The sequence below is a fragment of the Lonchura striata genome, chromosome 35, assembly GCF_050655825.1.
Source record: "Lonchura striata isolate lonStrDom1 chromosome 35, ASM5065582v1, whole genome shotgun sequence".
NCBI lineage: Eukaryota > Metazoa > Chordata > Aves > Passeriformes > Estrildidae > Lonchura > Lonchura striata.
Window position 1 is genome coordinate 4,003,434 of NC_140737.1, and position 16,098 is coordinate 4,019,531.

At 56.0% G+C, this 16,098-nt stretch overlaps 1 protein-coding gene across 1 annotated transcript; it reads left to right on the top strand.

Moving 5' to 3' along the window:
- The first annotated feature begins 32 nt into the window (after positions 1-32).
- On the top strand, positions 33-9,534 carry LOC146764280 (uncharacterized). Its single transcript, XM_085565348.1, has 2 exons — positions 33-103; positions 8,480-9,534. Exon 2 carries the CDS (start codon positions 8,506-8,508, stop codon positions 9,325-9,327), a length of 822 nt encoding a protein of 273 aa, XP_085421474.1. The 5' UTR covers positions 33-103; positions 8,480-8,505; the 3' UTR covers positions 9,328-9,534.
- Positions 9,535-16,098: the final 6,564 nt, after the last annotated feature.

Consider the following 16,098-nt stretch of genomic DNA (forward strand, 5'->3'; position numbering starts at 1 on the left):
AGCGCCGCCATTGGCCGAGCGGCTGTGCGGGCCCGGCAGCGGCGGCAGCGGCCGGAGCGCGGTGAGGCGGCGGCGGCGGAGCTCGGAGGCGGCCCCGGCGCAGGTGGGAGCCGCGCTGGGCTCTGCGGGGGCTCGGGGCCGGCTGCGGGCGGAGGGGGCGGCAGGGGGCTCCGGCGGCTCGCCGGTGCCGTGTCCGGCCCGTGCCGGCCCCGGGCTGAGGGCGCTGCGGGAGCGGCTGCCCGCGGTCTCCTTCCCGCCGGGGCCGGGCAGGAGCCGCTGCCGGAGCAGCGCTGGCTCGGCCCGGCTGCTGTGGGTAGGACAGAGGGGCTGCCCCGCGGCCGGGAGCGGGCGGGGAAATTCCCGTCGCCGGAGGTTCGTGTGCCCGGCGGAGAGCGAGGAGTCCTGTCAAAGTGACTTTATTGCCGAGCAGGGGCAGAGGCCGTGGGGCATTTGCCGTGCGCTCTCTGCCGTGGCTGTAGTCCGCAGCCTCCTTTTTATCTTCATTTTCCCGGCCGCATCTCCCTCTGCCTTTGCCCACCGGCTGAGTTCCTTGGAAGGTTCCGACTTCCCGATGCGCCTGGAGCCTGTCCTCGTTAATGTGCACCCTCCTTTTGTGTAACAGCCGATATTCATGGCTCTGTTAAGTCTTTGTTCTTCTCCTCGAAGTTCGGGAATGTAGCGGGACTTTGAGCAGCTGTCTGGGTCAACTTGTAACAATTAATTGAACTGATGGTTTCTCCCCTTATCTACAAGTGCCCGGCCCTATCTCCAGGCAGATTCACTCCTTGACTCTGTTTTGTCCTTCCCGGGTCCTCTTTGGTTTTGGGATTATTCTCGGTGCCCTCATTCCCTGTCCTTTTGTAGCCGTTTGTGGATCAGGAGGCCTGGCTGCCACCTGCATGCCCTGGCTCAGCTGCTGGATGAGCTGCACTGCCAAGGTGTGGAGCATGGTAAAAAGATGAGAGTTGCTGCAGCACAGAAGAGGAGAAGCAGCATTCGTTTAACCCATGGTCTGCTGGGGAGCCGGGGAGCCGTGTCCCATTCCCATCCTTTCCGTGTTTGGACCAATACATAAACTGCTCTCCTATTTCCTTTGTTATCTTTTTTAGCAGTTTTCTCTTGTCATGTCTTTGCCAACAGCAGTTTGAGCCACTTTGTTTCCCCCAGACTCCTGTTTTTTCTGCACACAGATAATCTGATCCGATCCCCTGGTGAAATGTTGTGTTTCTCATTTCAGTGGCTTGGTCGGCAGGAAGGTCAGGAGCTGGAGCTGTCTGGTTGGTTCTTATTCCGAGGACAGCTTGTAATTTAATGATGCCATTGAAATAATAAATGGGTTATCTGTGTCCTGATATGAATTGATTCAGGTCCCAGGGGGTGGCCCATGGTGTTGTAGGATATGTTCTGGTGGCCCTTCAATTCTTTTGCCCATTTTTGGGTGTTCCCTCCATCCGGGGCTGCGTCAATTGACTGCTTTTTTCTAATTACATCATCAAATACTTGAATTCCAGCTGATTTCCCTGAACTTGCTATAGCAACAACCCCAGTGCTCTGATACACCCTGTACAGCACATACAGTGACAGCAGGTGTTGCAGTGGGCAGAGGGATGATCTCCCCCTTATTTTAGTGAAGTTTTCACAACATTCTCCATTTGCTGTTTCCCTTTGCAGCTTCAGCCATTTCTGTTGCAGAGTCAGAGATCCTCAGCATGGGCTCTGCCTTCAGCTGAGCAGATTCCATCTGTGCAAGCAGGCAGAGCTTGGGGTGAGGGGCAGAGGGAATCAGCCAATTCCTGCCCCAGGCAAGAAGAGCCAGGTACATTGTCTCCACTTTGCCCCTGCAGTGTTAATTTGCATTTCTGAAGCTCCTTCTGGGTGCCTGGAATGCAGCTTCTCTTCCAGAGGAGCTTCAGCAGCCTCACGTGTGCCCCCCCCACAACCTGCCGCTTTATTTTTTTTTCCTTCAAATAATCCGTTTAGTATTTGTGACTTAAAGGGTCACCTTTAAATCTCTTCTAGTTTTGCAAAATGCTGCCTAAAGGTGAACGTTGAAAAACCCAGACCAAAATTTTGGTATCTCTTACAGAAACATACACAAAAAAATTCCAAGGCAATTCAGTTCTTTTCTACTTCTCCTTGGAGTAAAAATTCATTCTCACATCCCTGACCCAAACATAACTGGCAATATTGAAGTGGGATTATTACAAAAAAAATACTCTAATTCTCTAAACTTTGCATTGGAACTGCAGGAAAAAGAAAAACTCCACCAATAGGTTTAGTGTTAGAGTCAAGGCATTCCTTGATTCTGGCCAGGATGTGCAACAGAAATCATTCCATCCCCACACAGCCCGGGTGTGCAAAGAAAATTGTTCCATGACACGTGGGTTTTAGATTTTTCCCAAACTTCATACAGTCTAAATGCATTGGTTTAATGTTCTGTAGTTTCGAGTTGTGCAGTTTTTAGTATTTGGTTTCCTGTTGGATCCGGATTTCTTTGCTTGTGCTGTTAATGAGGTGGGAAGTGCTGGATTTCCTTCTCAGCCTTTTGCAGACCAGGTGTCTGCAGCCCTGCCGGGGGCAGTGTCTGGGGTAGGTGTTGGTTGCTGTTTGCTGCTGGGGTTGATGTTTTGCTGCTGGTCGTTATCTTTGTGGGTATCTTTCGGGCCATTCCCAGTGTGTTGAGGTGTTAAACTCATCTCCACTGAGTGGTGTGACATCCCTTAACAAAACCTTTAACATTTCTTTCCCCAAGGCCAAGGCAAAGCAAGCCTGAGTAGAGAAATCAAAGGTTAACAATGTTCAAGTCTATGAGCTGGTCTATTTTCCATGGATGCAGTGGCAGGCAGGGCAGTGTGTGAGTGTGAGTGAGAGCCAGAGTGGAATTGTCCCGGTGTGTCCCCAGCAGCTGTGGCAGTGCAGGCCCAGCGAGCACTGAAGCTGCAGCAGTGGCAGCAAGGGCTGGCCCCGGTGGCTGGAGCTGCCCAAGGAGGGTGGCCAGGCCGAGGATTTCAGCAGAGGAGGTGTGGGCAGGCCCAGGGCCTTGCCCCGCTGTGGAGCCCTGGCTGCTGCTGCGCTGCCTTCAGTGCAGGCTCAGGGGGGCCTCCCATCCTCCTGCTGCAGGCGGGAAGTGCAAATCTCCGGGGCTGCAGAGACCTGGAGCCCAGGCTGAGGGGTCCCCCCGTGTTCAGCTGTGCTGGCGGCTGTTTCTGGCCTCGGGGCCCCTTGGCATGGGCCACGCCACTTGGCCACCAGTGGTGCTGCTTTGCACTCCTTAGGCAGAGCCCATGTCCTGCTTGGATGTTGGCAGCAGCAAAGTGCCAAGGCAGGCTCTGTGCCAGCCCAGCTTCCTGGGGGAGAGATTGCACCAGAGACAGGATTCTGGCCACAGACTGCTTTAAATGTGCATCCCTTATCTCCACCCTGCACTAGGTGGAGAATTCCCAGGGTAAGGAATTCCCAAGATCAATTGCAAGGGAAATAATTGAATATCTGCCTTGGGTCTGGCCCTTCTTCTTGCCCAAGCCAATGGCAAAAGCCGTCCCCATGGCATCTTGGTCTCTATCCCCAGCTTCCAAAGGTGTTTCTTTCTTTCCCCATTCATTCTTTGTACCCAGCCTGAGCTCTGGGGTTGCCAAGAGGTTACGGAGGTCCCATTGTATTCCTAAAGCTGCCATAAGCCCCTGGAGGATCTTTCCTGTAAAATGAATTCTGCTCTCTGAGTCTGTTTCTTCCACAATCCCTTTTATTGGAATTATGTCTTATAAAAATACCTTAATAAGTGATCCAGTGGTTGCTGAGCAATCAGAATTGCTTTTGCCCCACTGTTAGGTGAGATGGTGTCTCCAGAAGATATTGAAGCCTTCCTGCTCAGGGCATTTCAGTGCCAGGCTCTTACAGGCACACACAGCTGTGCTGGTTGAGCTGACCATGGGGGTAACCTGTGCTTTGTCTGATTCCCTTTCCTCAATAACAGCGTGTCTTGGAACTCTTTTCCCTTCTGCTGCCCTTGAAGAGCCATCCACAAAGACATTTTCTGCCTCAGGCCAGGCAATGTCTCCTGAGTCTCCCCCAGGCTGGGTCTGGAGCTGTGTCACTTGAATGCAGTGCTGGGTTTCTTCCCAGCCCCTCTGTGGGCTGTTCAAACAGGAGGCTGGGTTAAACCCTTCCCCTGTGCTCAGTTCTGAATCCTCCTGTGCCACTGAACAAGTTTCACACTGTAATAACCGAGCACTGCTCATCCACTGCGAGGCTCTTTTGGTGATCAAAGTTTGAACTTGATGGCAGACTGGAATAGTTTGAGATCCTGTTGTCATCAGGTTTTGGGCCTCGGTTCCCGGTGAAGCTGTGGCTGCACAATTCTGCAGGCAATGAGGCCACTGTGGCCACTGGGCGAAACATTTTGGCCCAAGAATTCCTTTGGCATAGCCCTGTTGAACATTCACCTGCAATTCCAATTTCTTTTCTGAGTCTGGAAGAGCCCCAGCTGAGGCATCAATATTTTTGGTTCTTCATTTTCCCAAGTTTTGCTCACTTTCTCCTGTCCATACCACAGCATGGAGGCTGTGTGATGTTAAAAATTCCTACAATGTCCTGGCTGGAAAGAGAATCCTCAATCCAGGGTGTGTAATTCCCTGTTAATCCTCAGTATTGTCTCAGCTCCTTTTCGGTCCTGGGAAATGTTACTTCTGAGATTGCCCAGACCCTCTCTGGGTCAATCTACCCGGAATCTTCAGTCCCAGTGTTTACCAAATATTTAACCTCTTTCTGCATCATTAGCACTTCTTTTTCAGATACTCAAAAGGTATTTTTTAGATTGCAAATTGAGCTATTTCACAGGGGCTTTGTCTGCCACTTCTCCTTGTCCTCCTCATTGGAGCCATCTGATTCCCTGACTGGCAGGATAGGAGTGCTGTAGGGAGACATCCCTGGCTCCAAGAGCCCTGCCTTTAGCAGGGACTCCATACCAGGCTGAGCCCTTCCTTCCCTCCCCTGGAACAGGGTGTTGCTTTTAGACACCACTTGTCCTGGTTGCTTCCAAGTAACTTGGAGAGGCTCCACATCAAATTTTCCCCCTGGGGCTGCCCACACCTCTGGGTTCCCTTCAGCACAGGCCTTGCCAGACATTTGACACAAAGGTACAGCAGCAATAGCCTCTGTATCACCTTTTACAATATTAAAATGCCACCATCAAATTCCTTCCTGGTTCATAAAAATGACAGTAGGAAGAGAAATAAATTAGTTTATTTCAAACCTATCCCTCACAGCTCCTAATAGTGATTAAACAAATGATACCAGCTCAGCTTTCGCATCTATTCCCTTAATAATGAAAACATTCCTTTACAATTTTCCCCCCTTAGGTGTAAGATTCCGAGTGGATGGAGAGGCCCCTGTGTCCATCAGGAGAGGCCTCCTCTGGATGCAGACGCAGCCTGAATGTTCTGCAGGGCTCCAGTGTGGTGGGTCCCCGGTGGGATGGGAGCTCAGAGAGCCCTGACAATCCATGTCCATGCAGGGGTGGACTTGCTGCTGCTGAGGGTGCTGCTGTCTGTGCTTGCAGTGTCCTTGTGGGCTGCAGCTGGAGCCCTGACTCCTTCCCAGGGGCTGTTTGGGTGGGCTGTGCCCTGGCCAGGAGGGCAATGCCTCTGCCAGGTGCTGTGGCCGACCCCGTCATGCCCTGGGTGCTGGGGCCCCCTTGGGCCCTGGGGTTGATCCCTCAGGGGCTGTGGGAACTCTGCCATGGCCTTTGCCTTCAGCTTGGCCTTTTGCTCATCCCTTCTTGCCTTCAGCTGCTGTGCCTTTGTGCCCAAGTGCTGCAGGGCCTTCTTGTGCCACTCCTGCAGCCCCAGTCACTGCCTGTGGGTGCTCATCCTCTGAGAGCTGCTGAGCTTTCTGCAAAACCTTTCCTTTCTGCAGGGACCCAAAGCAAATCCTGAACAGCAAATCCTGATCCTTCCATGCGCACTCTGCATTTCCCAGCTGCTCCTCTGTTTTCCCCGTTGTGCTCAGGGTCCCTGCCCAGCCCGTGTGGCAGAGCCGGTGCCTGTCCTGCCGCAGTGTCCAAAGGCGGCCCCCCCGGCGGGCAGGGCCGGCAGCTCCCCGGGGCCGGGCAGCGGCCGGGGCGTCCCGCAGCCTCCTGGGGGCCGGGGGCCACTGCCGGCCCTGCCCGGGGCTGGTGGGGTCAGGCAGCGCCCGGCGCTGAGCCCCGGCTGCCCCACAGCCCCGGCCCGGCCCCGCAGCTCCCCACAGGCCCCAGCCCGTGCTCCCGGTGCCGCACCTCTGCGCCCGGTGCTGCCGCTGCCAGCGCAGAGAAACCCCTGGCATCCTGACCTCCTGCTTTTCCTCTCCTGGAAACTGGGGATGGAAAGGATCTGGATCAGCTGGCAGATTGTGAGGATAAAACAGTGCTGGAAAACAAAACAATCCTGAGTATTTTTCTCTTCCTCCTCTTTTTCATCATCCTTTTTCTTACCACACAGATTCCTCCTGCTGCTTCTTGCCTGAACCATATTGCTGCACTCTCCTTCACCCAATCCCTTCCCAGCACACCAACATCATCCATCCCCTGTTGTCCAAATCCCTTCTCCACTTCCCTTGTTGCCTCCCTGGGTTTTCATGTCCTTAATTACCTCTGGGGGAATGTGTAAACTACCTCAACATTCTCCCAAGGGACCCTTCAGAGACATTTTGGGATCATCACCCCTTTGGCCAGGACCCCTCCCCGGCTTTCCCTTTTCTCCTCTCCATGGGTGCCCTGCCATGTTCACTCCCCGAGGATCCCAGGGCACTCACTGATGAGATTTTCAGTGTTCTCTCCCTGCTGACTCTTCACAGACCCCCTGATGTGTCACTCGTCTGTCTCCTGGTCACTCCCGGGTCCCCAATCAATCCCTGGTGCTGCCGCCAGCCAAGGGAGCTGATCACCCAAAGTGGGTGAGGCACCTTCAGCTGCACTCCCTGCCCGCCGCCCCGGAGGGTGGAAGGAATTCGGGATGAACCCCAGGGTGTGTGGAAAAATAGACATCAGCAGAGGATTCTGTCCACAAAGCAGACAGAGGAGTCCTGTGAAAGTAATTTCATTCCTAAAAATGGGAGAGGCCATGGGACATTCCCCATGGGATCTCTCCAATTGTTGGAGGACACAGTCTCTTTTTCATCTGAACTTTCCTGGCCACATCTCCCTCTGCTTTCCTCACTGGCTGAAGTTCTTGAGAGCTACAGACTTCCCAGTCCACCTACTGCATACCCACCTTGATATGCTCCCTGCTGTTATATAGCAAACGATATTCATGGCTCTGTTAAGTCTTTGTTGTTCTTCTGGAAGTTCGTGAATTGTGCAGGACCTTGGCTGAGCAGCAGTTTGTGTCATCAATTGATAACATTTTCTGAAACTGATGGTGTCTCCTGTCATTTCCTTATGTACAGGTTCCTGGCCCTATGTCCGAGCAGATTCAGAGCATCTGTTTGTAAAGACACTTTCCTGTGGTTCCTTCCATGGGGTCCCCCGTTTGTGGGACATCCCCCCTGGAGCAGGGTGTCCCCTCTGTGCTGCAGCCCCAGGGCTCGGGCAGAGCTCAGCCAATCAGAGCCCGCGGCGCTGATGACTCACCAGTTGCCAGGCAGACTCGCAGCTCCCCGCGTTCCCCACCTGGACCCACCTGCGCCCCCCCTCGGCCCCATGGCCCCGCGAGGGGAATTTGGGGAGGTGGGAGTGGGGCAGCGCCAAGGCCGGGCCCCCCGCGCTGTCCTGGCGGGAGCGGCTGCAGTGGGGACCGAGTGCGGGCGGGAGCGGCCGAGAGCCCAGCGCTGCCCCAGCCCGACCTGCCCCAGCTCCATCCCTGCCCCTGCGCTGGGATGCTGTGGGTGTGGGGGGAAGAGGGAGCCGGCAGTGGGTGCTGGGCCTGGGGGCAGGAGGAGAAGGGAAGGAGAAGCAGGCTTGAGGAACAGAATGGTCAAACGATGGATGTGAGAGGAGAGTGTGGGATTGTGCAGGAGAAGGAAAAATAGCAGGAGGAAAAGGAGTGTGAGGAAGAGTAGAGACACAGGAGGAGGAGGAGGAGCAGAAAGAGGAAGCAGCAGAAGGTTCCACCCCTCCCTGTGTCTGCAGCCTCCCCCCCAGCCCCAGGAGCGCTGCTCCCCTCACATGCAGCAGGTGACTGTGGAGGGGGATCCACGATTTTCAGGGGGTGAATCTTGGTGTTTCTGAGCTTTCTTGGGCTAAATGTTGGTGCTTTGGTTTTATGTGGCAGCTGAATCTTTATGTTTTGGAGGAGGTTTTTCCTGAGCTGTGATGTTTAGGGAGTTTTTGTTCTGTGTCTTGAAGTTTGCAGGATTTTTGGGCTGAATCTTGGTGTTTTGTGTCTTAAGAAACCTTGCTTTCCCTGGGGTTTCTTATAGACACAAGATTCCAAATAACTTTCTCCTTGGGCAAGGAGGAACCTCCAGTCCAAGATGCTCTCCTCTTGTTTTTTCCCCAAACCAGGATTTGACATTACCAGGGCGTTGCTGATGGAGGAGGAAAAGCCCCGGAGATGCTGCAGGAGGAGGAGCTGCAAACCCAGCCCAGGGAGCTGCGGGGAGGAAAGAGCCCCCCTGAGCCAGGAAGGCGGGCGGAGATCCAGGCGGAGCTCGGAGCTGGTGGAGAAGCCTCGTGGCAGGGAGAAGCCCCACAAGTGCTTGGAATGTGGGAAGGATTTCAGCCGGAGCTCCAGCCTGGTCTGTCATCAGAGGATCCACACTGGGGAGAGGCCCTACGAGTGTGGGGAGTGTGGGAAGAGGTTTCGGACCACTGCCAATCTCCTCGTACATGAGCGGATTCACACAGAGGAGAGGCCCTACCGCTGCCCCAACTGCGGGAAGGGCTTCAAGCAAAACTCCAACCTCACTATGCACCGGCGCATCCACACTGGAGAGAGGCCCTACGAGTGTGGGAAGTGTCAGAAGAGTTTCATACACATGTCTGGCCTGATCGAGCACCAGGTGATCCACACTGGGGAACGGCCCTATGACTGTTTGGAATGTGGGAAGAGCTTTGGGTGGAGCTCTGCCCTGAGAACACACCAGCTCATCCACACTGGGGAGAGGCCCTACGAGTGTCCCCAGTGTGGGAAGAGGTTTCAGACCAGCTCCAGTGTCCTCAGACATGAGCGGATTCACACAGAGGAGAGGCCCTACCGCTGCCCCGACTGCGGGAAGGGCTTCAAGCGAAACTGCCACCTCACCATGCACCAGCGCATCCACACCGGGGAGAGGCCCTACGAGTGTGGGAAGTGTGGGAAGAGCTTCTCACAGAGCTCAGCCTTGACCACACACCAACGGAGGCACCACTAAGGGAAGCCCTGTGAGTGCCCTGAGTGAGGAAAGAGCTTGGAGTGAGGGAAGAGAGTGAGGGAAGAGCTCAGTGTTACCCGGTGATGTGATGTCATGAAGAATGTGTACCCAATGGGAAATTGTTACCAAAAACAGAGCCCTCTATAAGCCCCATACAAGTCAATCCCTGTATAAACACCTGGTACACGCAATAAAATTGGCTTTGCTCTAAACTCGGATGTCCCCGTCTCTCCATGGTGGATAACCCTGTTGTGGGTGATCTCCGTTGGGTGGGGGAAGGTGCTGGAGGGATTTCTTTCCCTTCTCCTGGTGCTGCCGTGGTTTGGTTGGTAATAAATTCCCTCCCTGTGCCCAGGCCGGGTCTGTTGTCCCCGTGCCGGTGCTCGGGGCGGGATCTCTCCCGTTCCTTCTCTGCACTGCCGGGCCTCTCCTCAGCCAATGAGAGAACGCGGTGGAGAAGAGTCAGCCAATGAGAGCGAGCGGGGCTGATGACTCACCAGTTGCCGGGCAGACCCGCAGCAGGCAGTGTTCCCCACCTGGACCCGCCCTCCCTGCCCAGGGCCGGCCCCGCCGTGGGGTCCCCCCAAGTCCCTCCCCAGTGCCCCCATGAACTGGGCTGGGTTTAACTGGGAAGCTTTACTGGGAACACTGGGAGCAGGAGGGCAGGGGCAGAGTGACAGCAGGGCTGGGGGACACTCAATCCCCCCAAAATCAGCGTGGGGATAGAGCCGGGAGGGTGTCCTGGCTGGGCCCGAGGCCACGGGGAGGGGCTGCGGCCGCCGGCGGCTCAGGAGCTCTGTGGGCAGATGTCATGGTTTGACACTGGCACAATGCCAGTGCCCCCATGAAAATGTGATCCCTCCCTTGAATGCTGTGAAGTGGAATCTAGAACAGAGCAAAGCAGGCCCAAGCTTAATAACAGAAAAAAACTTTATTAAACTACTACTACTAAAGAAAAGAGAAAACTAAAGAACGGGAAAAAAAACCACACAGAGATCAAATGAAAACCTTGCAAAACATTCCTCCCCCCACCACCCAACTCCAACAAACCACAGTGAGACACAATCTGGACCCCAATCAGGTTTCCACCCTCCAAACAACCAATACTCAGTCTATCGAGGGAACAGGAGTCTCTCCTGTGCCACAGACTCCCCCAAGAAACACAGCTCCACATCCTGTGCTTCCATGTCACACATGGCACCGCCCGGAGAAAAAGTTTGCCATGGTGACCTTTCTCCTTTCCATGCACAGTGCTCTCACCACCAATGCATGGATGGACAGACTGCTTTTAGGATTTTTCCTTTCAAGGATGCCCTGCCAAGAGGGGAGAAAAACAACAGTTCAGTTTTTCATTGTTTGGGACCACAGTCCCCCCCATTTTCCCCTGGGGCCGAGGGCTCAAGAACAGAGATCTTCTTCTCTTCTCTTTCCTTTCCAGGACAAGGAGGCGCCACCACAAACCCCCTAACTTTTTCTCTGTTCACTCCAATTTTGTCTTTTTCCCAGCTGAAGCAGGTCTCTTGACTCACTGGCATCCTCCCAAAACACAGTCCCTCTTGAAGGAGAAGATTGGTTCAGGTTGTGGCTAACATGGAAAAGTCCAGCCAAAAGCCACTCCTTGTCCCCCTCCCATCCAGAATTCCTCCTTCCAACATCCCATCCCAGGGTCCAAGGTGTCCCTCTTCCTCTCTTTCAAACCGAGGAGGGGAAGGAAAAATTCACAAGTTTCATTTCTCAAGGAAGGGTTAAAAGTCCGAACTCCCAGGGATGGCCCGATGCCTGGACATCCAGCAACTCCCACGCAACTGGGCACCTTGCAGCTTCCCCCCCTCCGCTGACTGCCGCTGTCTCTTTTCTCTCTCCCTCTCGGGAGAGAAACTCTGGGCGGGGGTGAACCGAGACATCCCAGATTTCTTCCACCCTTCCATCTGCAGGGGCCAGCCCGGTTCCAGTCCCTCCACCCTTTGGAGTTACCTCCATCAGGCCATGGGGCTTCACCTCCCCCACCCAGCTCGTGGCTGGGCAGGGGAGGTTTGCACTGCATGCTGACCGGAACCAAAGAGAGCGAGTTCCCCTGGGAATTCTGCTTTCAACCCCTCTGTGTTCTCCGAGGCGTGCCTACTTTCAATTGGTTAATAACTAAATTGACCTCTTCCTTCCGGAAAAAATTCTCTTTCCATGTCAAACCACAACATTCGGGAAAGTCCCGCTTCAGCATTCCTCTGTAAACTCCCTTCTCCCCACCCCTGAGCAGTTCCCATTGGACCTGGCCCCTGGGGTGGTTCTGATGTGCCTTAGCTGGACACTGTCTCTATTGTTTAGACCTTATCTCTTAATTTTGCTGTATAAAACTGTATCTGGGCAATAGCCCGGGGCCTTTGGTCCCTGCTACCGTTCAGGCAATACAGTCTCTCTGGACAAGCATACCATTGGTCTCTCTTGGTCTCTTTATCTCGAATCCTAGCGGCGACTGAGGCAACGCTGCAGCTTGGACCGTGCTAACCCAGCTGCTGCCTGGTAAGCCCAGGGCAGTGGGACCGCGGAAAACCCCGGCCCTGGAGGGGACAGCTAGCCGGAGGGTCCCGGGGGGCCGGGGGAGGAACGGGGGACAGCAGCGAGGAACCCTCAAAAGCAACAAGTGGCGGTCCAAAGAGAAGCAACAAGAAAACAGATTATCCAGAACCACACGTGATCTGTTTCCTCTCACTCCCTGCACTTGGAGAAGGTGCTGGATAAATGACGAAGGACAAGTGTAGGAAATCAGGAAGAACTCTGATTTTACTCCCCGTGTGCTGCCGTGCAGCCTCGGAAAGGAGAGGAGCTTTTGTGCATGGCTGAAGCGTGCGAGTCCTCCGGGAGTTCCACAACCATTCTGAAGCCTTGGACCCAGCTGTTGGTTTTTCCCTGATGCTGCTCAGTTTTGCTTCAGTGTGCCCAAAATAAAAAAGATCACAGGAAACAAATTTAAACATTGTAAAAGACAAGAGCTACAGGTGACAAGACTCTGAAAATTTTTGATAGCCTAGCTTTTTCTTTTATTGAATCTTTTATTAGTAGAGATGTTGCTAACTACTTGTTTACTACTTTTTACCCTCAGGGACCTCTAATTATGCCAGTTTAGTATTTATGATGTCTTTTCAAACCAGTGTACGACAGAACAGTGCAATCAAAAGCGGTTTTCTATCCCAAGGAGACTGAAACATTCATTTCTCTCTCCCGAGAAGACTAAAGCCTGTGGTTTTAGTGTCACATCCCACAGAGCTCGGGCCTGGAGCGCTGCTGCCGCGGCCGAGCGCAGCCCCGGGGCCGCTGTGCGGGTGCATTGGAAGGGCACGGACACAATGGCAGCACCGTGTGTCTTTGTGCTCCAGGTTTGCGCTGCCCGTGCGGGCGGAGCGGGGCTGCGGGAGCCGCGCTCCCCTCAGAGCCCCTGAGGGCGGCAGCGATGGCGGCGCCGCTCCCTCAGCGCCCGGCCCCGGCCCCGGCGGGCGGGGAGCCCTCGGCAGCGCCCGGCCGGCAGCAGGGAGCGAGCCCCGGCCCGGCCGCTGTGCCCGTGGCGCCGCAGGGGCGAGGGGAGAGCCGCAGGAGCCGCTGCCTCGGGCCCTGCCCCGGGCTGGGGGCAGCGGCCGGGCCCCGGCCCCGCGGCAGCGCAGGAGGCTCTGGCGGTGCCGCTTCTCCGGCTCGGCCCGGTGCCCGGGCACGGCCCCGGCCTCGGGGCTGCCCCTGCCCCGCTCGGCTGCCCGTGCCCTGCCCGGCCGCCGAGGCCGCGCTCGCTGCCCCCGGGTGCCGCTGCTGCGGGCAGGGCCGAGCCCCGGGGCCCGGGCACAGCCCTGAGGGACACCCCTGCTCCCCGGGCTGCCGCGGCTCCTGGAGCCGCTGCCCACGAGCCCCCGGCACGGCCGTGCGGCCAATTCCTCGTGCCCTGGGCAGCGCAGCCCGCACGGCCAGGGCTCGGCACTGCGGGGCCGGGCTGCCGTGGGCCAGCGGGGCCAAAGCCTCGCAGGGCTCGGGGCACAGCAGGGCCCGCCAGGACACCGCTCCGGGGATGCTCCCGGCCAGCTCCTGCCCGAGCCCCCGGAACCCGGGCTGGCTCTGTGCGCTCCGGCAGCCACGGCGGGACCGGGCAACAGCCGGGGACTGGGCTTTGCCCACGGCTGAACCTGCAGAGCTGCAAGCTCTGCCCTGCACGCTGTTACAGCCGCGGCACGGACCAAGCAAAGGAGGAAGGAGGAGCCTCTATGCCTTCCGCTTCCATGGAGAAGGTTTATTCGAGGTGCAGAGAGCGGGATAAAAAAGAGCCACTCACCCTCGTTTGCAAGGGGTTTTGCTCAGATCCACATCAGGCGGTGGGCACAAACAGCGAAGCAACAGGGAATCCTCACGGCAGGAGTGAGAAGATTATATCAACACTGTGGGACCATCAGGACCGGGAAAGGCACAGGGGACAATGGGGCAACCTGGATTAGGAGATTTCCAAGTGGGGGTTTCAATCAGGGGTTGGCTAAGGGGCTGAGTGGCAGGGAACAGTCAGGAAAAAGTGGCAGAGTTGCCTGGACAGGCAGGGAAGGGACTGGGACAAAGGGAGGGGAATAACTTGAGCGAAGGCATAAAAGGGAGTGTACAACGTTGGGGAAAAAAAACGACTTGAGGAAAACGTGGTGGGATAACAGAATGAACCAGTTAACAATAACTTAATGAAATAAACATAAACTGCAACAGGTTCCTCTATGCTCCAGTGCCGTTGGGGTGCCGGGGCTGGCCCTTTAAAACACAGAACATGGTGTCATGGCCCTTTGTGATGTGGGCCGTGATGGTGGCCGGAGACCCTTGTGACATCAGGGAGCCCCGCCCGGGCTGAGGGTCTCCAAGGGGCGCAGAGCCCTGGGGTGCCCAGTCCCAGGAGAGCCGCTCTCTGAGGAGGACGCAGCTCCCTGGCTCTGTCTGCGCCAGACGCCGACAGCGACAGCGGCCGACAGCGACAGACAGAGACAGCGACGAGGACAAAGCCAACTCCACCTCCCGGTCCCACAGCACCTTGCCCAGCTGGCTGGAAGCCACCAGTGAGCCATAGTCAGGGGCAGTGGCAGCTCAGTCCTGCCACTGTCACTGACTGAGGAGGAGGAGAGGCTCTTCGTGAAAATGGACCGAGAGGTTTCCCAGAGGGAAGATGTGGAAGAGACCCGCCAGAGAGGAGGTCCAGGAGACCAAGAAGTGTCCCAGCATGGAGCCTGGTGCAGCCAAGATCTGTACCAAGGCCAGGTACGTGTGGGAGGTTGGGAAGTTTCCCAGTCCAGATGGGGGACACATCAAGAGCTCAATGAAGGAGAAGAAACCATCAGAGCTCAGGAGCTGTCCCAGTGGGAGGAGGACAGTGAGATGTACCAAGAGGGGTGGGAGAGGGAAGAACGTGTGACAACCCAAGAGATTTCCCAGTGGGGAATAGATGTGAGTGGGCAGCAGGAGATGGGATGGGGAGAAGATGAGAGGTGCCACGAGCTGTACCTGCAGAGAGATCTGAGTGTCCCAGAGGATTCCCAAGGGGATGATGCCCAAGAGCATTCCCAGAGCGAAGGTGAGAGGTTCCAGGACCTCTCAGCATGGGGACAAGGTGTACACTCCCACATGTCCCAATGGGAAGACAGGAGAGAGCTGGAATTGTCCCAAGTGGGAGACAGCAGTGGCAGGGAGCTGTGCCAAGGACCAGACGCTGCAGCCCAAGAGCTGCCCCATTGGGACAATGTGAGTGAGCGAAAGCTGTCCCAAAGGGGGGAAGATGTGAGCAGGCAGGAGCTGTCCCAATGGGGACACCACATCAGCTCTGAGATCTGGGACAGACCCTTGTGCCCAGGGAGGGACGAGGAGCCTCAGCCTTGTCCCCCAGAGGGGCCCAGCTCTGCCAGCCCCGTGGGCACAGAGGTGGCAGCAGAGGCAGTGCCTGCCCTGACCAGCGCCTCTCCTTCCCTGCAGAGTCCCACGGAGGCCGAGCCGGCAGCTGCTGCCCCGGCTGGAGCTGCTGAGGAGGACGAGGAGCCCTCTGAGCCTCTCCTGTCCCAAGGGGAAGATTTGGGAAACCAAGAGCTGCTCCCTTGGGACGACGATGTCAGCTCCAGTTCTTTGGAGAACCCACTGGGCTCAGTGAAGGAGGAGAAGAACACCCAGACTTGTTCCTCATCCAGTGATGAGGAGCTGTCCCAAGTCGAAGAGGCCATCGAGCTCCCTCCAGGGGACAGCAACACTGACCCAGAGCTGTCCTCAGTGGAAGAGGCAATTGAGGACATCCCATGGGACAGCACAAGTGACCAGGAGCTGTCCCCAGTGAAAGAGTCCATTGAGGGCATTCCAGAGGACAGCACAAGAGAGAAGGAGCTGTCCTCAGTGGAAGAGGACATCGAGGTTGTTCCAGGGGACAGCAGAAATGAGCAAGAGCTGTCCTCAGTGGAAGAGGCCATCAACAACATTCCAGAGGACAGCACAAGTGACCAGGAGCTGTCCTTAGTGGAAGAGGCAAATGATGATTTTGCATGGGACAGCACAAGTGACCCAGAGCTGTCCTCTGTGGAAGAGGCAATTGAAGATATTCCATGGGACAGCACAAGTGACCCAGAGCTCTCCTCCGTGGAAGAGGCCCTCAAGGATATTCCAGAGGACAGCACAAGCGACCAGGAGCTGTCCTCAGTGGACAAAACCATCAAGATTTTTCCAAAGGATGGTACAAGTGCCGAGGAGCTGTCCTCAGTGGAAGAGGCCATCGATTTTGGTCCAGAAGAGAGC